The sequence below is a fragment of the Rattus norvegicus genome, chromosome 8, assembly GCF_036323735.1.
Source record: "Rattus norvegicus strain BN/NHsdMcwi chromosome 8, GRCr8, whole genome shotgun sequence".
Classification (NCBI taxonomy): Eukaryota; Metazoa; Chordata; class Mammalia; order Rodentia; family Muridae; genus Rattus; species Rattus norvegicus.
In genome coordinates this window covers 86680211-86702623 of record NC_086026.1, presented here as the reverse complement: position 1 = coordinate 86702623, position 22413 = coordinate 86680211, and the positions used below count along the sequence as shown (strand labels likewise).

Genomic DNA, 22413 nt, shown 5'->3' with positions numbered 1-22413 from the left:
ACATAGACTGACCCAGGGCTCCAACTGCATATGTAGCAGAGAATAGCCTTGTTGGGGCACCAGTGGAAGGGGAAGCCCTTGGTCCTGCCAAGGTTGGACCCCCAGTGCAGGAGAATATGGGGGAGGGCAATAAGGGGGATGTATACGGGGAATACCCGTATGGGGAGGGGGAGGGAGAGGGTAGGGGATGGGGACTTATGGACAGGAAACTGGGAAGGGGAATAACCTTTGAAGTGTAAGTAAAGAAATATGTAATAAAAAATTAAAGAAAAACAAAGAAAAAAGATATTAGATTAAAATCAGATACATTTTGTGGGGTCTTTAGCATCAGTAGACACAGACAGCAATGAACACAGTTATCTCATTATATTATATTTAGAAAAATTGACATCCAGTCAGATTGAGTCTGTGAACTACAGTTGCCCAACCCTTTGTGTGGATCATATCTCCAAGTCTACTAGTGCTAAGAAAATGTAATTTCTACTCTTAACACTAAAGGACTAACACTTTTATTAAACTATCTTGTTGTACCAATTACTCGGGTTAACTGCCATAACTAGGGGTAGATGATTTGAGACATTACTTCTCTTTCCCCTGGATATTTCTCATGATTGTGTGCATTTAACATATAGTTTCTCCATATGTCAGACTGAAAAGAGGCAGCTCTCTCGGATACACAAGACTTCATTAATGGGGTTTAACTGTCTACCCATCTCCCTTCGCTTATTCCCGTATTGCCGGTTTACATCTGTTCCTACATTCACAATTCCTTTCCTTCTTGATATAGTAGGATAAGAAAGATATAGGAAACAGTTTATTTAAAAAATTTAGCTTTCAGAAATCTCCATCTGTTTCTCAAATCTATGACAAAAATTGGAGCCATTTGGCTAAATATACCAATGAAACTAATGTTAGAGTTGGTGAATACTAGCTTGATTTCTGTTTACTTGAAGAGGAAAATGAAGTGAGGCGCAGAAGTAGCGTCATTTCACTCTTCTCTTTCACAATCCATTTTCATTCACCTTTGATGGAGTGGCAAGAGACACTTGGCTGCAGCCTCCCTGATATACTCTCCACAGCTACATGCAGTAGGTATGAACACCTTTACAAGTGAGCCTCCCGGACATTTCTAGTAAAACATTGATGGGGAAACAAAAGTCTGTGTGTCTTTGCCTGATTCTCACTGCGGTTAGCTTCCAAGTCTTTGTGTAAAAGGAATTGAGGCTCTAACTAAAAGGCTCAAGTCTTAAAGCAAATTCTGTAGTGTATAGTTATATCATTGTAAGTTGCTCGAAATCTATCTGAACGTTTCTTCATACTCGGAAACTAGCTTTCATTTTACAACATGAATGATTGTTTTTTCACATGAACAGCAATATATCCTGCTGAAGTGGGCGGTGCCTCTACCATTTGTGAACTTTGTCTCCCTCCATCTGGATCTATCCTCACCAGTGTAGAATAAGTCTGTTTAAAACACATAAATTTGAATTCTCTGGCCTTTTGGGGACATTCCAGGGTCCCAGAAGTAGCAAATCTTGGGAATATTCTGACATTTTTTTTGTCTGATGATTCTGTTACAAAACAGATCTGCCATCAAATAAGATAAGCTGGAGACAGGGCTCATGCTATTCCAATACTGAAAAATATGTTAATGTCCGTGTTTCATGCTGTGTCTGAGGCCTGTGTTACCACCAAAGGACATACAGATGTTTGTGGTCTGTGCTGTATCCTGAAGTTGTAGGCCAACCCCCACCTATAACACCAGCTCCAGGTGATTCATTGTCCTCTTTTGATATACATGGACACCATACCCACATATCACCTAACCTTTAACTTGTATCACATAAATAAAAATAAAAATAAATCTTGTGTCTTAAGAAGAACTATCAACCACCAATACTGAGATACCAAAAGAAGATGTCTTTATTATATATTTGTGGCATTAGACAATGATAAAATAGTCTATCACCAGGAAGGCATAGCTGTATCATATAAGGTACGTCACATGTAAGACATATGGCACGTGACTGTCAATTTAGCCTTGAAATCCCTGTGTGGATTTTGTCTTTCATCCCGCTTGCAGCCCATTAAAATAAATCAGTGAATTCCATCACTTTACTTTATATTTTGTTTTTATTCCCCTTGCCCATATACTTCACAAGCACAACAAATACTTGTGGTTACCAATTTGATAGTCACTCTTTAGTATTATAAGAATAAGTAATATTGGTTTTTATCAATATTTTGTTATTTTCTGCTTGTCCTACAAGATTTATATTTTCTACTAGTCTCCTTCCCATGGAATCTATTTCTCATGGTAGCATCACAGCTGTGATTTTCAAGGACTATCTAGATTATACCATGTCTTGTGTAAGAAGACTTCTTATCACATACACTGTGAATACGAATGTTGGTAGACATAAACGCTGCCAAAACTGGATTTTCTAACATTTCATGACACTTCCACTCTATATGGAACAAATTGTTGTTCTAGAATGAGCTGCAGTGGGGTTCAATCACTGCCCCCAGAACAGGCTCAGATGGGATTCAAGTACTTGTCTACATTAGGCTAAGTTTAGCTTCAAGTTAGGTTCTTAGAATAGGTAGAGGTGAGGTTTTATGGCCCAAACTAACTAAAGTAGAAGGTTTAGGCAATGGTTCTTAACTACTTTGATCCCATTTGAGGGATTGAATGACTTTCACAGAAGTCATCTCAGACCTCAGAAAGATATTTAAAGTATAATCCAAAATAGTGGCAAAATTCAGTTTTGAAGTAGCAACAAAATTAATTTTGTGGTTGGGTATCACAGCAACATGAGGAACTGTATTAAAGGGTCACAACATCAGGAAGGTTCGGAACTGCTGATTGAGGTTGGTTTTACCTCACCATAAAGGAATAATATATGTTTGAGGTGGTACACTTGCAAATTACTGGATGTAATCACTATACACTATAAGCTTATTGGAAAATTACATTGCACTTCATAAATACAAGCAATTGTGTGTTAGCTTTAAAGAATGAATGTATAATATGAAGCCTAAGGGAATGCAAAGACCATGACACTGAGTGAGAGCTGCTTAGAATTTTTCAAAACCTGCATGTTCCAAAAAATAGAAACTACTGAGTCCAAAATAAGTGAAAGTTTATTTTAATGATGTAGGTAAGATTCTAAAGGACAGTATAAGATTATAATTAAGTAGACTATTTTAAGATAAGACAAGTCTGTGCTAGGAGCTCTCTAGCTTGTCAACTTAAATGATAGTAAAGTTATGAAAACATTTCATCAAAAGTTCTAGTCTTTCTGAGTAAATGTTTATCAGTTCTCCTTAAAATAAAGGAATTAATTTTATTGGAAAAAGAGAATGGTTATGATTACCAATGATATTCATGTTGTAAAAGTATTTATGTGTTCAAAGACATTCATCGACTTACAAGAGGACATATGTCAAGATGTATGCATATTTTTTGATTTTCTAACTCTTCTTGTTATAGTAGGCCAGTGTATAGAGTACAGTTCAGAAGCATGTGTGTATTAAAGGAAAATGTTCTCCATCAATAAAGAGAGGAGTTTTTAATATTGAATAATGTAGGTTGTATTAGTTGTTTTTGTTTGAATAAAGATTTTTAGTCTCTTGAATTTACTGTAAAACCAGGTGGGAGATCATTTGCTTCAAAGTAGTTATCCTTAGTCACTTAGAGCATGGGATATTTGGAAAACAGCCCTCAAGTCCGGTTCTTTGCAACACTCACTGAAGTTCTGTCATATCTCACGGCCATCTTAGATGTCTAGAGAAGAGCAGAGAATGAAAGGACAGTTTAAGGTCACTGTGCAAATGCTGAGTTCAGTTATGAGTAGGTCTTGCTTGTTATTTGGCCCAGAAACTATAGATCAAGCAAGCAATTGTGGTATATTTCTCTATGTAATATTTTATTTCCACTTGAGTGGTACACTAAGGTGAATATTCTGTTAAAATATTCTGTCACAAGCCTCCTCCCTAAAATATTCAAGTCAGCCATCTTCCTTTGGTTTTCTTCTCTCACTTCTGGCCAGTTATAGATCATGTATTTTGCTGTCCATTTTGTGGATGTTTATTATAAATCTTAACATCAGCATCCTAAGTGTGTTGAAAATGTTGATGACTTATTATCTATTTACTCATTATTTAGTGTTAACAGAAATTGAAGCTTGTGCCTAAGACATTAGATACTGTCGTACTGGGCCACATCCCTGGGTTTCTTCTTACTTGGTAGCTTTAGACAGTCTTACTCAGTGGCCTCGGATTATGTTAAACTTGTTTCCCTCCAGTTTTGACTTGCTGCATGCTATTTTAAATAAGCACACTTAAGTTATAACTAAAATGGTTCTTGAGAAAATATTGGAATAATTCAGAGATTTATAATTACTGCTGTATTTCATATGACTAAAAATATCCTTGGCATAATCACAAAGAATATATAGAAGCAGAGCAAAACATGTTAACAAGTGAACAAATATAAAGACAAAAAATTGCATGTGTTAAAAGTCAGCAAACTAAGGAAATTTCTTTTACCTTTAATTCATTTAGGATCACTAGAATAATGAAGAATTCGAAATAATTAACTACCTGTCATACTTTGTAATGAAATATTTTGTGTGTGTGACTGTCACGTTGTTGATTTTCAATCCCATTTGTCACCATGTATTTTCACTTATCCCAAATGTATCACAGTATATGTGAGAGGCCTGAGGGTTATGCTAAGTAGGCTTATTAAAAACACAGTATTTGTTTCCTGGCATATTTTCTTGTAAGTCTTATCTGTTTTCTCTATTAACTTTTTTGGTTCTTCTATGCTTCACTCCTAAATGCTCCAGAGCATAAGGAATTCAAAATACCTTAGTAAGTGACAAAGCAATATTGATAATGTTGGGTTTGCTGTTTGAATGTTGTGAAATTGTTCTGTATAATGCGCATAACTTTTAGGGAAGTAATTCTTTCAGATGTTGATAACAATTCTGTCATATACCTTCTTAAAAGCAACTTATCACAATACCTGTTAGTATCTCAGAGAGAAGGACTATGTTGTGCTTATATAATCTCAGATTAATGATTCTTTCTATTTAATCCTATATTTTGCACTTTAACTAAACAGCTAATGTGTCAGCCGGGCCACGTGAAAGGAAGTCTGCAAGCATACTGAAGGCATCCTGAAGTTGTTTAGATGGCTCTTATCAATGAACAGAAAATAAGAAATAAGATGTTTTCATCTGTGTGGTTGGGGAGATTGCTTAGTAGGTATAACAGTTGAGTACAACCATGAAGACTCATGTTTAAATCACCCTAACCTGTAAAAACCAGACTTTCTACAAGAAGAGTCTGTATTCATAAAGGAATATGAGGTGTAGAGAAAGGAGATCCCCAGATTCTCACAGGCACTCATCCTGTAGTCTATAGCAGGAAAGGAAAAGAAGAAAAGAACAGGAACCTTGTTTCATACAAAGTAGAAGATGAATATAAATACCTGAGAATGTCCTCTGACTTGGACAGACCACATGGCACACACAAAGATACATCCAAATTCTCTCTCTCTCTCTCTCTCTCTCCCTTCCTCCCTCCCTCCTTCCCTCCCTCCCTCCCCCCCCAACCATGATAGGTTATAGGATGTGAAATAGGCATCGGACTTCTAATATCTTGAGACACTTTTGAATGACAATTTTTTCAACAATCAGTGGCTTTTGGAAAGTTGCAAAGAGTTAAAAGCAGCTATAAAACTGTACAATGATTTTGGGAATTGTGCTCTGATCTTATTAACCTAAACATTAAGCTGCCCAGATATTCAAGCCAACGTATTCTCATTTTTTAGCAAAACGGAGAAAAAGGAGATCAAAAGTGCAGTTAGCACCCAGCCTCGGACAGAATTAAAAGGAAGCAGAGATGATCTTCAGATTTTCTTAATCATCCTTATTACATTTTCTTTCACAAGCTCATGACAAAGGGTCAAAGTTCAGAATATTCCACAGATCCTACCAGAAGCTATTGCGTGAAACCTTCCCAGGAGACCTCAGATGTATTTACCTGAGATAGAACATTAACTATATAACAAAATAATGACTCCACAAAACTTTGTGAGCCAATAAACTTATGGAATTGTTAACAACAGGAGTGTGGGGAGCAGTTATTCATAAAAGTTTGGACAACTTAGGGCAGACAGATCACTGAAGCTTACCTCAGCTTGGGTGACAAATTATGGGAACTATATCCTTGGAGTTCACTGAATGACTTGAAATAGGGTCATTTTCTAGGCAGCCCAGAAATTCCTCCTCCAACGTTTCTTTTACTACTTCCATATCTTGGGTAGGGGCCCTGTGAATTTTCTTTCAGGAACCTTCTAAGACTTGTGAGTCATTTACTTTCTGAGTCTTAAGAGTGTATTCCCATTATTCTGGAGGAAATGGCTCAATTGAGAGAGAATATCATTGTACAACAGAAGCCTGTCATCTGTTGACAATAACTTTTCATTTTTTTTATAATTAGTACTTAAGCCATTAAATGCCATTTTTGCAAATGGACAGATTACAAAATATTTGAACAATAAGTTTGTGTGTTTTCTGGAAAAGCCTGTTCTATAAAATTTTGTCTTGATTTTCAGTATAAAGAAACTCTGAGGATAAGGTTGTATATGTTAAAGAGATGTTAGTGTAATGTCAGAGAATAATACATTTTATTCTCATAATCCATCAAATTATATGAAAATGAAAGTCACCATACAATCCAGTGTTTCATAGGAAACCCCTACAGCTGGGGTTATGTGTTTATAATAGAAAGCAACATAAGATGAATATAAGTATAAGTTTTACAACTCCAAATGTTAGGAAGTAGAGGCAAGATTTATCCACATAACTTGGTCTGTATAGTGAGTTTTTGGCCCATGTCACCTAACAAAATCTTGTTTCAAACAAACAAGAAATATGCATGTGTCTACACTAGATCTTCTGTACATGTGTTATGGTTATTAACTTGATGTTTTGAACAGTGAGAGTGGGAGTGTCTTTGACCCTGTAGTCTGCTCTAGAACTCCTTTCATCATACTGGGTCACCTTTCCCTGCCTAGTATGAAAGTTTATGCTGGTTTTATTGAGTCTTGTTAGATCACGTTTACTTTATATCTCTGTGAAGTCTGCTTTTTGTGAAAGCAGAGAGGGGAGGTGGGGTGCAGGTATAGGAGAAGTCGAGGGAGGGGAACTTACAGTTAGGATGTGTTGTGTGAGAGAAAAATAAATTTCAAAAAAAGAAAAAGTGAAAGAAATGAAGAAACAAATTAAGAAGGAAAGAGAATGAAGAAACAAAGTATGTTAATGAATATGAGATTTGGTTTTCTGGTTCATCTTTCCTACTGTACAATTCTAGAAAACTATTCATTATGTCATCAAGTAAAACAGGAGAACAATACCTACCTCACACATATTGTTAAGAGGAAAAAAAACCCAGAAAATATTGGAGGAACTGCTACATGTAACTGAGAGTCTAGTATTCAATTTCTAGATGTGTACATATGTGCAGAAATTGGGAACATAGGTACTTCATTAGGTAGTATGTATATATGAATATTTTATATGAACTTTCCAACCTATATCAATTACTTATATCTACATTACACTTTTAGAAGTCTTGGGGACATCTATGGTCATTTATGGTAGAGCTTCAGTGTGTGACATGAAAATATGACAGCTATCTTTAAAACCCCTCTTCACAGGTGTCTTAGAACCTGTTGCTGAAATTCCTTCCTAGGTGATAAGTAAGCATTGTGTACCCAATGTCTCAATGACAGATTGAGGCACCATTGCATAAATGTTCATTCTGAGACCGGTGAATCTATTGGACTGCTCCACAGAGCATAGGCAAAGAGTTACTTAAGAGGGTGGGCATTCTACCCACAAACTCCGGTACCTGAAAAAACTTTACCCACTAACTGTGAGGGCTTCTCTATGCCACATAGACAGAATCTCTGATTTTGTCTACACACACACACACACACACACACACACACACACACACACACACACACACACACACACACTTTCCTAGTCCACAAGGGAACTTCTTTCTCAAGGTAGTAGTTGCTTGTCTGAGAACTGATCACACATGAAAGGGTCTCTCTCTCTTTCTCTCTCTCTCTCTCTCTCTCTCTCTCTCTCTCTCTCATTTCTTTTGGTAAACATGTTTAATTTCATGCTACTTGGATAAAGATAACCTTTTATTTCTCACATAAATAATGTTATAGTGAAGAAGAAAGCTATACAATCAAACTCTGGAAGTCAATTATGACATTTTTGTTGTAAGGCAGATTAGAACATGCAACATTTAAAAGAGAATGACAGTAAAAGAAATGTTTTCAGGTAAAAACAAAGTGTTTTAACTAATTAATCATTGCTATTATTACAGATGGGGCACACTGAGAGGAGCACAAGGGAAGAAAGAAAAATTTTGGGTATGTATAGCTCTCCCACTGAATTCCTACTGTAAAATGAAACCCAGCCCCACGGTTCCCAGATTGATATTATGTAATCACATTATGAAATGTTTTTCACACATTGTTATTTTCTTCAGCACAAAGCTAATTATAACAGTTTGTATTGTAATAACAGTTTTCTTCAAGTCCTGTGTTTTCAAGTTATAAAAGAATAATTTGTTTTTGTTTCTTTCAAATTGAGGCTCAGTAGGATAACTATTTTATTATCATCTAGATTAAAATAATATTATATTCCTCATATCTGTATTCATATCAGCCAACTTGAAGCCTTTGCTATATTAATATCATGCATATATGCAGCATATGCATGTATATATATAGTATAATATATACATACATATCTATAAAAAGTTAAAAGTTAAAAGTAATTTTTGCCAATTATCACATAAACATGTATCTTCTCTGTGAAGGAGCTAACATCTAGTCTCAAAAGTAATGTGGAACTTTACCAGGAATGTTGATGCATGCCTATTACATCAACACTTAGAAAGTCACGACAAGAGGTTCAGGTATCCTTGCATACATGGATTTAAAATGGAATTTAAAATCCAGCTCAGGTTACAAGAGATCCTTTCTAATAGAAAAGTAACTCCAAAATAAAACACCTTAATAAGTAAGAAACAAGTAATAAAAAAATTGAGGATTAGAATATATTGAAAAAATAGTCAATTATTTATAATGAAAGCATGCAATTATTCCAAATCTTATTTTTAAAATACATTGATATTTATATATTTTAAAAATTTTAAAATACATTTAAAATTAAATTACATTGATATTTATTTATTTTGTGAACATGTATTTATATGTGTGTATTATTATCATCCACCTCAAGAAAAATGGACATTAGAGAACCACTAGCAGAAGTAAAATTTCTCATCTAACTATGTTAGTTGCAAAGGGCAAACTCAGAATTCTTACCATCAAGTGGCTTTACCGACAGAATGAGCGCACGCGCGTGTGTGCGTGCGCGCGCGCGCGCACACACACAGAGAGAGAGAGAGAGAGAGAGAGAGACAGAGACAGAGACAGAGACAGAGACAGAGACAGGCAGACAGAAAGAGGGTAGAGGGAATTTTCTAATAAAACATTACAGCCAAAGAAACATATGAAAAATTATTTGGTTATAGTCTCAGAGTGTTAGAGTCTATGACAGTACTGGTGGTGAGCATGGTAGCAGGTGTGGATCTGGAGTAGAAGCTAAGGGACTGTATCTTTAGATATATGGCAAAGATGTAATTGTTTGAGTCTTGTGAACCCTCAAAACCCTTTCCCAATGGCAGACCTCGTTAAATAAGGCCATACCTTTCCAAACAATTCTACCATCAAATGAGCCTAAGGGGACTATTTTCATTTTAACCATCACAATCTGCTCTCTGACTCACACAGCCTGTGGCCATATCATAGTACAAAATGTGTTTAGTCCATCTTATAAATCTCCTATAATCTTTTATAATATCAATACAGTTTAAAAGTCCAAGATCTCTTCTGAGACCCAAAGCTCTACTGAAATGTACCTTTCTGTACAATCAGAAAATCAACTTACACAGTTCTAGCATACAACAACAGATAATATATCATTCTAGAAGGGGGGATGAAGACATAGTGAAGAAATACTGGGCCAAATCTAGACCAAAACCTAGCAGGGAAAACTCTGTAGCTCTTTGTCTGATACCAAAGGGATTAGATGACTTCGTCCTTCCAGTTTTATACTAAACTTCTCTCTCTTGAGGTCTGAAGCTTTCCTTGGTAGATGTCTCAAGAATCTGGCATCTATAACATATTGGGGTCACTAATCAATTCAGTTTACCTTTACAAGTTCACTCAATAGTTTTTAGAGCTTCCTTGAAGAGACTCCCCTCCCCTGCTACATACCAGATCTCAGTAATTCTCCTTAACAGCTGAAGAAGAGTCCACAACCCTTATTACATGTGTCATTCATGATTCTAGAGCCAGAACCACATGGACAATACTGCAAAATTTGATACCTTTCTTGGTTTGGAGCTTTGACCTCCTGAATCACATTTCAATATATATCCATTTGTTATTTCTAGGTGTAGGGACTTCTTTAGTCCTTTCCTTTTTATGAGTTGGAAGCTTAGCTTGGTGAGCTCTTAAACTTAGAGAACCCCACTCTTTATCCTATTTTGGAAAAGACCTTTCTTTATTCTTCTCATTTCTTTCTGCACAAACTTTGGTTCCAACATTAATTTTCCAGATGCTTCCCTCTCTCTTTTTACTTTAACCTGTTCTCTCTGTCTCTCTCTGTCTTTCTCTCTCTGTCTCCCTCTGTCTCTCTGTTCTTTCTCTGTCTCTGTGCTCTGTGTGGGTGTGGGTGTGTATGTCTCTTTCTCTCTCTTCATGCATTTGTGTTTGTTTTGTCTTGCTTTCTCATTTTTATTGAAACTTACTTAAGGGTGATTACCAATAACCATACAACAAAGGTAATAGTAGGCCTTCTTAAAAACTCCACCAAGAAAATTAGTCTAATATTTCAATTTAGACTCAGGAAGCTACTTAGGACAAGAGCAAAGGACACCTATGTTCTTTGCCAAAATATCACAAAAGTGATCAGTTGCTTTCCCTTAGAAGCCTCTTGAACTGGGACTCCATAGTCTCCATTGCTCTCAGCACTACTTTCCTCCAATCTTCTATTGGGATGCCCTTCTATTGGGATTGCCCCACTTGCAATATTAAACAGTTTTTCTAGTTCAAAGCTTCAACGTTTTCCACATCCTTCTAAAACCAGCATGGTCAGGTCTGTCATAATATGTACTCTCTGATATTAACTTGTAGCTATTTTTCTATTACTATGATAAAACACCATGGACAAGGCAAATTAAAAAAGAAAGGATTTAATTTTGGAACTTTTAATTCCAGAGGACTAGAGTCCCTGATGGAAGAATGAAGGAATGACAACAGAAACCTCTGAGAACTTATGTTTTGACTCACGAGTGAGAGGCAGAGAGAGAGAATGAGACTTAACATGGTGCTAGTCACTGAAACTCCAAAGCCTACCCCCAATGACACACCTCCTCCAAAAAGGCCACAACTCCTAATTCATCCCAAATCATTTCACCAACTAGAGACTAAGCATTCAAACACAGATTTATCTCATCTAACCTTTCAGCCCTCAGACATGTCCAGAAATACTAAAACGTCTATACCTGTAATCTACATTTCAATGGATAGAACATAATGAAAATAACATAGAAGCCATTAAGTGTTGGGATGTACACTCACCAGAGTGGTTTTTAGCAAATATCTTTATAAATAACACTAATGTTTTATAGTAAAAAAGAATATGGAGGGCAATATTTAATATTTATAATTGATTCTATGTTGAAATTCTTATTGAAGAAATTTGAAGCATATTCAATTTCATTATGATGTTTAGAGAAAGTCATGTTTTGATATAATTAACTCATAATAGTTATTAACACATTACACTGGATAGCTATTTGTTGAGTGGGTGTGAGGGGAAATGTGTATTGGAAAATGGTGTAACATCATCTCATCTTGATCTTCTCCAACTGAGAGACCATAAGTGGTATGCATATGAATACATGAACAGATGCGTATGAAAAATGCCTACATATATATATATATATATATCTCCACACATATATACTCTCAGATATTTACTATATAGATATCAAACACTATCTTTGTGTGTGTGTGTGTGTGTGTGTGTGTGTGTGTGTACATGTGTGTACATATGCTCATGCCTATGAAGAAATGTGGAGGTTAAGGGCAACCTCAGGTGTTGTTTCTTTGTTACTACTTTTTCAAGGGTTCATTGTTGCTCACTGATCTGGAACTTGCCAATAGGTATGTCCCTTTTCTTCACCTTACTAGCACTGGGATTCTAAGCATGCACCACCATACCAGGCTGTAATCATAAAGATTGAACTCCTGCCCTTAGGCTTCTTGCTCATCTTTAATTGAGATACTATTTGACTTGTTATCAACATGTACACACAGGCATATCACACATAGGATGGAGTACCTGGGTTATAAACAGAGCCCAGTTCACTATACAGCCAGGTCAACATAGAGTAACATCCCAGGGAAACAACATAGGCCCTACATACCTCATACTCACTCATAACATAATGTGAATCTGGAAATTTCTAGCAGTAGATGCCCCATAATGTAGTAATAGAGACCAGGAGATTTCTCCAATTACCAACAGGAGAAAAGCAGTTTCCTTTTTTCCTGAAGAATAAGGAAAATAAAATGACATTTTTCACATTGCCCTGGCCTTTAATAAAATAAATATAACTTCCAAAGGCCTGAATAAACTCCAGATAATGTCTTCTAATACTGGGCTTTGTCTATTCTGACATGTAAATACTGAGGGAGATAAAGTTATGTCCTTGGGAACTAATTTGGGATTTTGTCTGAACAATCACTGTTGGGCTCAGGGGAGAGATAGGAGAAGCTGCTTCACATATGTACATTAAGTCAGTGAACCAGACAGATGACTGCAGGCTTAATCCCTGTTGTATGTGAAGAGTAAATGTTTTTAGGAGAAGAAAAGGAAAGCATTCCTTATCATTACATTATTTCCATTTTAGGTTCATGGAGATTTTTTTTCAAAAGCGCCCAGAAATAGAAAACAAACTACCTATTGTTTTCCCAAAGTTACATGATAGGAGTATAAAAATATTTATAACATTGGCCCATTTTCTAATAGAGGTGTTAGGTGTTTTCCATTGCTGGGTAAATGCAATAGATACTAGTAAGCCAGAGACAAAACTAAGTAAATACAATTTTTTTCTTTTCCTTGAAAATAGATTCTTTTTTTTTTTTTTTTTTTTTTTTTTTTTTTTTTTTTTTTTGGAGCTGGGGACCGAACCCAGGGCCTTGCGCTTGCTAGGCAAGCGCTCTATCACTGAGCTAAATCCCCAACCTTTGAAAATAGATTCTTATACAATACATCTGAACCAGTTTGTCCTCCTACTTCTCCTTGATCCTGACACACTTCCTCTCCTTCAGATCTACTCCTCCTCGATTTTCTTCTCAGAAAAGTGCAGGCCTTCAAGTGACGACAGCCAGACAGGACAACACAAAGTACTGTAAGACTAGGTAAAAGCTCTCAGCTTGAGGCTGGACAAGGCAACCCAATAGGAGAGAGAGTTTCAACAGTAGGTGAAAGAATACAGATACACCTGCTCCCACTGTTAGGAGTTTGAAAAAGAAAAAAAAAACCTACCAAGATAACAGCCACAACATATATGTAGACATACATTTAATCTTATATTTTATTTTAAAAATGGGAGTGGATGAATTATGTATCTTTTCTTGTGATCTGGGGGTATTTGGTGGGTCCAGACTCAAGCTGAGAATCATTTTTTGTCATGGGTAGAGAAAACATTACTGAGAATGTGATTCAGCTTACAGAGAAGTCTAGAGGGACCCAAAGCTTACATCTGTTTCCTCCCATGAAATAATGACTGATCACTTGAACTTACAAGTAAAGGAAGAGAATGGAAAATCTGCACAAATTCTTCGGTATCCCAGGATCCTTTGTGAAGTGACCATCTTGCAATGCTTAAAGTCACATGTGAATTGAGTTTAATAAAATTCCCATTTCTGACCAACTCAAGTTTTTCAGTGCTTAAATGATGAGTCTCTTAGCATATCCTCCTATATAAAGAAAGGGCTAAGCCTTTGTGTTAAACAGATCCTAGACCAGTGTTTGCAATTAGCAGATCTAGTCCATACTAAAAATTTAGGTGACTAAGCAAAATTATGGCCAGTCCTCAGTAGAAGAAAGCTTTCAATATAATTAACGAATTGTGCCTGATAGGTAGGACTTAAAATAGCAACCATAAAAACACTTCATAAAGTAGGAATGAGAGAAATCTGGAAAAAAAGGAAATTTGTACAGAAGCTTTTTAGTTTTGGTTTTTGTTTGCCTTAATTCCTGAACAGTTGGAGTCAGACTCAGAAAGCCCTTTGTTATCCCTGCCTTATCTGATTATGTTTTCTTCTACCATTTCAGGCTCCATATTGAGGTCTTTGATCAATGTCGGGTTAGTTGTTGTTCAAATTAATTGATACAGGACAAATTTAGTTTTTCTCCATGTTGGCATCTAGTTTTCACAACACCATTTATTGAAGTCACTCTTTTCTCCAGTGTATGTTTTTTGTCATCTCTGTCAACTATCAGACGGTCACAGTTGTGTGGACCAACATTCAGATTTCCTATTTTGTTCCACTGGACTACACCAATGCATGGGAAGTCTTTCTACTTTCTTACTGTTTTCCTCAGTCTCTTCAGAGATTTAAAGTTTTCACTGTAGAGGTGTTTAACCTACTTGATTAGGTTTCCTCCTAGATATTTTATTTTTTTCTGAGCTATTGTGAAGTGGGAGTGTGTCTGTGATGTCTTGTATTCTGTCATTTTGCTGAAAATGCTGATAATTTCTACAAGTATTCTGATAGAATTTGGAGATGTATATTATATTATACTACATCTATATATCTATCTATATGCCTATATATGATAGATTATGTCATCTGCAGATGGTAATAATTTGACTTCTTTTCCTACTTGTATCACTTTAGTTTTCATCTCTTATTTTTATACTTAGCACTTCAATTAATGATTTTAAATAAAGTTAACAAAATATGCACAAATTATAGAGAAGATATGGAATAAAAATGAAAATTTCAATAAATGTGTGCAGAAACAGATGGAAACATTACTGCAAGCTTAATTTTTTTCAAGCCTACTTTTTTTTTCAGCACAAAGGTGATTTATTTGACCTAGAAAGACAAGGACCAAGAGTAAGAGATAAAGACAGGTGATAGAGGACTAGGGAGAAGCAGAGGAGATACTTGTCCTAGGGGTGGGGTGGGGGGGACAAAGGACTGCCTCTGGATAGAGAAAAAACAATGTTCAAACCTACTTTTAATGATGGTTCTTAAATGCTTTAATCTTCCTTCTAGCCCACCATCTACCAGAAGTGGTAGAAAAGAAAATGTATGGGGAAGTGAACCTATTTAGAAAATGTTCTTTGGAGCAAATATCATATGCATTGTCAGGAAAACAGCAGTTGAGTTCCACAGGTCAGTAGTGGAGCTCGATCCACTTGCAAATTCTTCACAGATATCCCAGCAGTCCAGTTTAGTAGTGTCAGGATAGGAGCAGCATGGGATGACCTAGTAGCAACAGGCAGGCCTTAGCTGAATTGGCCGGAGTGGTAAGGAAGAACCAGTGCCTGCAGGAGTGCCAGGGAATCGAGGATCAGTGAAGAAGGGAGAACAAGAAGTGTTTAGCTATGCAAACAAGCCAAGCTCAGCTCACAGTCCATTGAGTCCTATATATACACCCTTCAAACATCATGTGTCCTCCAAGCTTCTTTCTTTTCATGTTTTGCCCCAGCATATGAGTGAGTCGGACTTGGCAAAACTCCGTGAGTCTGCTTCTGACAATTGGCTCAAGTCCTCAGAGGTGATAAGAAGCTTCCAGCACACCAGCAGAGGTTTTTGGGTGCATTTCTCTCTATGTAGTCACAGCAAATGGAGCTCAACTTCACAATGTAAAGCAGACCAATACATGCCTGTTGTTAGCAAAGAATCCTTCATCTGCTTGTGTTAGCAGAACATCCTTCACCTGTGTTTGCTTCAGTGACACATTCCTTCACAAGTCTAGCCTTTCACCTGTGTCTGCTTCAGAGAAATGTTCTTTCATGTGTTTGCCCCAGAAAAACACCATCTGACACAACTGACTTTCCACAGAACCCTTAAGTTTCCACCGCATAATATATGTTCATATGTTCATACTCCTGGAAAAAAAGGGAGAAAGACAACACAGCAGAATTTATATTTCACCTTATAGTGGCCAGTTTTCCAAACATAAAAGATACTAACTCAAAGTTTCAGATATAGCCATAAACTCTAATCAGGAGAAATCATGAAAATAGAAGGATATATGAAAGAATTTCATTATCAATAGCAGAACATAAAAGATAAAGAGAAAGACACAGTCTTCCATTAAAAATATATAACAACTATAATCAAAGGAAAATATGCCCACAAGTATGAACAAAGTGAGGAGGAATATGGGATGGGTTAAAAGGAGAAAATGGAAGGATACATATACAAATACATACGCATATGCATACACATATACATATACATATACACAGACATCATATACATATGCATCATATACATATATAAATATGCATATATTTAAGTAAATAGGACAAGCAACCAATGTTTAAATACAAAAACAAAGAAACAAACAAAACAAAAGAAAACAAAGCAGAAAAATCCACCAAATAACAATGTTACAAAGTTGCTTAGTCAAACAAAGATGACAAGGGGATAGTGAGGGTGTGCCTGCCTCCTTGGAACTGACAGCTGTCTTGAAAGTGCAAGTAAGATAATGGGTATCCAGACAAGGAAAATTGAAAGAGTGCAGTCGTGTCAGGATAGCAGGAACAGTGGCACAACCTAACAGTAACAGCCAGGCTAAAGTTATATAAATAAATATATGTGTGTATTTCTAACTCAGTATCTCATAGGAAAATCCACTAATATCTAATTATGGATGAAGCCTGGTAACACTGTTTGATGGAATTCTACTATAGATAAATATTTGAAAGCTCATGAAATATTTACCAAGGTGAAGGTAAATTCAATGAGCACATAAGATTGAAATTATATAGACTACACCTTGTTAGAAATGTTTGTGCTTAAAATATTATAAAAATTAATATAAAATTAATGGATTATAAAAGAAGTAACAAATACCATTTTAAGAAGATGTCATAACAGTGATTCCTTCAGTTATTGGAGAACCTCATAATCAATAAAGAAAGAAAATTTATAAAGATAAGGCCTACAGTTAATAAAAGGAAAGAAAGCACATGTAAACTAAAGAAAATAATTGATTCTTGAAAAGTAATTTTCTGAAAAACTAAAAAAGAAACAAAATAATCCACACTGAAAGTGAAACTGCCGAATGTACACAAAGTTAATAAAGAGACTATTGTGAAAAGGTTTGGCGATACAGCGGTGGTTCTTTTTCCTTTTTATCTACTCTTCTAGTCTCACTTCTCCCCCATCCCTCTCCTGGATCCACCCACTTCACCTCCCCCCAGAAAAGAGTAGGTCTTTCAGGGACATCAAGCAAATATGGCATAACAAACTGCAATAGGACCAGGCACACATTCTCAGGTCAAGGCTGGATGAGGCAACCCAGCAGGAGGAAAAGAGTCCCACAGACAGACAAGAGTCAGAAAGAGCCCCTGCTCCATCTGTTAGAAGTCCCCCCAAAACAGTGAGCTACACAGCCATAACATACATGCAGAAAACCTAGGTCAGACCCATATAGGCTCCCTGATCTCTGTGAGCCCACTCGCATCCCAGTCAGTTGATTCTGTGGGCCATGTTCTTGTGGTGTCTTTGATCTCTCTGGCTCCTTCCCTCCTCTACAGGACTTTCCTAATTCCACCAAATAGAATATTTGGTTGTAGAACTCTGTGGCAATACACTGTAAATTATTCAACATGAAATATATGTGTTTCTGAGAAAGAAAACCTTCAAGGGGATTGCGGTAGAAAGCCTGAGCACTTCTTGGGAGATATTTAGAAAACTGACTTCATTACGTCATTCTCACAATAAAACCCCCCAAAAAACCAAAAACAAAACAAAAAACAAAAATGAAAAAACCAACCAACCAAACCAACCAACCTTTGGGTGGGCAGTCTTCTCAATTTCCACAAATATCTAAAGAACAAATAAAGCCAGTGCTACATTAAATCTTTCCAGGGCCCATAAAATAAGGAATTCTACAAACCAACATACCGATACTAAAACATAAGACTCTAATTTTCTTCTTCTACATGTTTATGTTGCTTTCAAATAACTGTGAAAGATACTGTGTTTTCTCAATCTGTATTACCATATTATCATTCGATCTGGTGTCTGTGATTGTGGGGCTGTGTGTGTGTGTGTGTGTGTGTGTGTGTGTGTGTGTGTGTGTGTGTGTGTTGGTTCTTTATTCCATTCTGTTGATCTTGTGTATTTTCTCCCCACTGTCAGGCTATTTTTATCCGTTTCTATTTATGGCATTAGAATCTTTATCAACATTGTGTTGAATCTGTAGTTAGCTCTTAGTTGAATGGCCATTTTCACAAAATTAATTTTGTAATCCCTTATCACGGGGGATATTTTCTAGTGTCCTTTTCAATTTCTTCAGTTTTCAAGGTAGAGATTTTTACTTTCTTGTTTATACCAGGCATTTTGTTGTTAGTGTGTGTTTTTGTTTGTCTTATATATAGGATTCTTTCTCTTATTTCTCTCTCCATGTTTTTGTAATTAGTATGTAGAAAAGCTTCTGATATTTGTATGTTAATTTTGTCTCTCACAAGTTTAATGAAAGTGTTTATGAGCTCTTAAAATTTTCTGGTGGAGTAGTAAGATCTCTTATATATAGAAGATCACTTGTATATGTTAATTATATTTTTATTAAGCATTCTTTGTCTTCTTTAAATGGAGCCTAAGGGCCTTCCATTAAAGTGTTGATGTGTGTGGTAATAATAAATGCTCTTGCTTTGTTCTCTAAGAATAAAAGAAATGCTTTCAACACTTCAGAAGTAACTGCTATTAAGTATAGATTCTTGAAGACACATTATATAAGATGGTGGAAGGGCCAATTCATTTTAATTCATTAATACTTATATCATGAGTTGATTTTATGATAGGTCAAATGTAATATATCAACACCTCACCCCTCCCCCAAGATTCTTGCATCTTTGTGACAAAGTTAAGCATTTTTAAGAAGTTGTTTAATCAAGTTCTACATTAATCTCAATAGTCCCAATCTTGTGTAAGGGATCGACAAGAGTCTGAGAGGGCTGTTAGCCTTTAGTTTTGGTTGGAATTCTGGAGAGGTAGGTTCTGATGTCAGTGAGCGGATAACTCAGCCAAAAGATAAATAGACTTGACAGGCGAGTCAGGAACCTGCCTTCTTCACGTCCCATATGAGTTGCACCAGAAGGTATATCTCAGATTTAGAATGGGTCTTCTCATATCAAATGATTCCTCCAAAAAAAAATATTCCTAACAAGCATGTTCATCTGTTTGGGTTTCAGTTGATTCCAGATGTAGTCAAGTTGACAGCCAAGATTAGCCATCCCAGCTTTCATCAGCATATAACTTTACATTTGTTTAACAAATTTTACATGTAGTTCCCAGTTTTTCCAAAGGTGAAGTAACAAAATTTTGAATGGTAATAATCTTCAGATTGTCAGATGGGAACATGTACAATGTTACAAATATCATAGTTTCACTATAAAAATAATGCTCCTGAAATATTTTTCACTTGAGGTTATCTGTACTTGATTTTCCCATCTGAGGGAAGACATAAGCATATACAGATACATAATCACACAACAAACCATTCTCCAATATGTACACATATTGGTACTGACGACAAAATTTGGGAATTGGAATTCTGTTTAGATCCTAGTTAGAATGATGCTCATCCACTTTGTGGCTGTCTCATTTCCAGGTGTTCAAAGTCCATTTCAACTTTGAGGAGAGACACTGAATTCATGATTTCAGACCTGTCTTTGAGAGTTCCCCTTTCAGGTGTCAGGGATGATTGAGGAAGCAAAAAGCCAAATCTAAAAAAGAAATGCTGATGATAATGGGATGTTTTTTTTTTTTGAAAACTGAAGCTGTCAGGACAACTTCTGAAGCTGAGGGAGTCTGTTTCAGAGGAGAAAACTGTGGAAGCTGCCTGCTACACCATATGCCTTGGCAATATTGGTATAGATCACACTCGAGATCACTTTCTGCCTTAGACCCAGAACAGGGTGAATGGAAGCCAAGTGTGGCAGCTGTTGTTATGAAGTCTCTAATTTACAGAGCTGGTCTACTGCATTTAGATGTGGTCAAATAACTCCCTCCATGTGCCTCTCCTGCCTTTATGACATTCTCTGCACAGTCCATTAGCACTTTTGCCTCCCAATGTACTTACTCACTCAACCTTCAGATCTCAATGTTACTCTGGATCCAGTCCAGCTCTCCAATCATCCCCAGAGTTTAAAAAGAAAAAGAATAAAGGAAGAACTTCTAATTCCTGCTGATTTTATTTTCTCAGATACTTTATTTGCTCTGCCTTCATTAGATTACATAACTGAGAGTAGTCATTTAGCAAACAGGCCTGGTGTCTATGGAGCTAGTCCTAGGGAGGAATTTCTTAGCTTTGAGGATTCTAATGTGCCTCCTTAGTGTGTTTGAGGCTGGTATATAATCTATGATGAATCCGAGGTTTTCTCCTAGGTTGAACTATCTAACAAGAATTTTTAACAATTTAATTACTTCAATAAACTTCTTTATGCTGCTCCATGCATAGTGCTTATGGCTTATGGTGTTTGCTGCTTTTCTCTGCCCCAGCATCTCTCTACACTGTAAACTGTTTGGCCTGTTTCTGCACAGCCTTCCCTATGTGTTTTGGAGAGTAGTTCCATACCTTTCACGTGCCAAGCATTAAAGATGGTGCAGCTACAGTGACCTCAAGTGCACTCCAGCTATATCTACCTTAACACTTAGCCCAGGATGGTCACAATTCATTAGATTATAACTTTGCTGAACTCAAAGAATAATTTATTATTTATTTTGTGCTTAACACAGTATGGGTCTTAACTCTCATGCAATCTGTATCATATTGTCTTCTTCATTTGATGTGACAAAATATCCGGTCAAAAGTAATTTAAGGAAGAAAGGGTTTATTTAAGCTCCCATTTCTAGTTTCTGGTTTATCGTAGTGGGGAAACCACAGGAACAAAGTATGAGGGAACTGCTCACATTGTAGCCACAGTCAGGAGCAGAGAGGAGAAAAACAACACTTACAAGCAAGTTCTCATTGTGCTATTTTTTTTTTTTTGAGTCTGGCCCAGGAAATGGTGCTGCCCACATTCAGGGATGGGTCTTTCTATCTCAGTTAATGAAATTAAGAAAATCGCTAATGGGCATACTCCTAAACCAATCTAATCTGTAGAATTCCTCAGTGTGACTCCCATCTCAGGAGATTTTATTTTATGTCTACTCTACAGTCCACACATGTTATAACATATAAGGGCCATCAGTTCTGGTTCTTGCCAATGAATCTATGCAAGGATACTAATGTGATATAAGGAACAGAATTCCTTGATCATTATTCAGAAAATATTTAGGTGCTTAATCATTACTTTCTGTACAAGTCAAAAGTAATTTAAAGCTAAATAGTATTTTTCTGTTTGTAGAGGAAGGATTTAAAAAATATCAAAGCATAATGCTCAACGTTTTCATGTTTTTGTTTCTTCCTGCAGATTGCTGCCAATTCCTGGGGAAAGTCATGGGGAGAGAATGGCTATTTTAGGATTCTTCGAGGAGTAAATGAATCTGACATTGAAAAATTGATTATCGCAGCATGGGGGCAACTGACAAGTTCAGATGATCCATAGCTATCACATTTCCATAAGGTCATGCATTTAAGTAACTCATTAAATTGAATTTTAGCAATCAAAGATTCTCTGTGCCAGGGGAAGTGTTGTATTTTTGCTGCATGCATAGAGCATTCCTGTTTTCTTGGTTTACTCCAGGCTTTATCTGTTCTCTTTATATTATTAAAATACTAATAAAAGGAAGAATGACTGAATGTCATTAAAGTTTCTCTAGTGCTGTTATTTTGGTCTCATGATGGTGTTCCCTTTGAATATAATGTTCACACTGTGGAAGGATTAGGTTTCAAATTTCCTAACAATCCTTTATAGAAGTTAGATGAACCTACCTTGAGTCAATTAGACACACACACTCTCTCTCTCTCTCTCTCTCTCTCTCTCTCTCTCTCTCTCTCTTTCATACACACACACACACACACACACACACACACA

At 36.3% G+C, this 22413-nt stretch overlaps 1 protein-coding gene across 1 annotated transcript in view; it reads left to right on the top strand.

The window, feature by feature from the left end:
- Positions 1-22183, top strand: part of Tinag (tubulointerstitial nephritis antigen) — an 85045-nt gene extending 62862 nt beyond the window's left edge. The window contains exons 10-11 of the mRNA NM_001005549.1: positions 8422-8467; positions 21850-22183. Of these exons, the coding sequence (NP_001005549.1) occupies positions 8422-8467; positions 21850-21984 (181 nt within the window). The 3' untranslated portion in view covers positions 21985-22183. The remainder of the gene's footprint in view (positions 1-8421; positions 8468-21849) is intronic.
- The last annotated feature ends 230 nt before the right edge of the window (positions 22184-22413 follow it).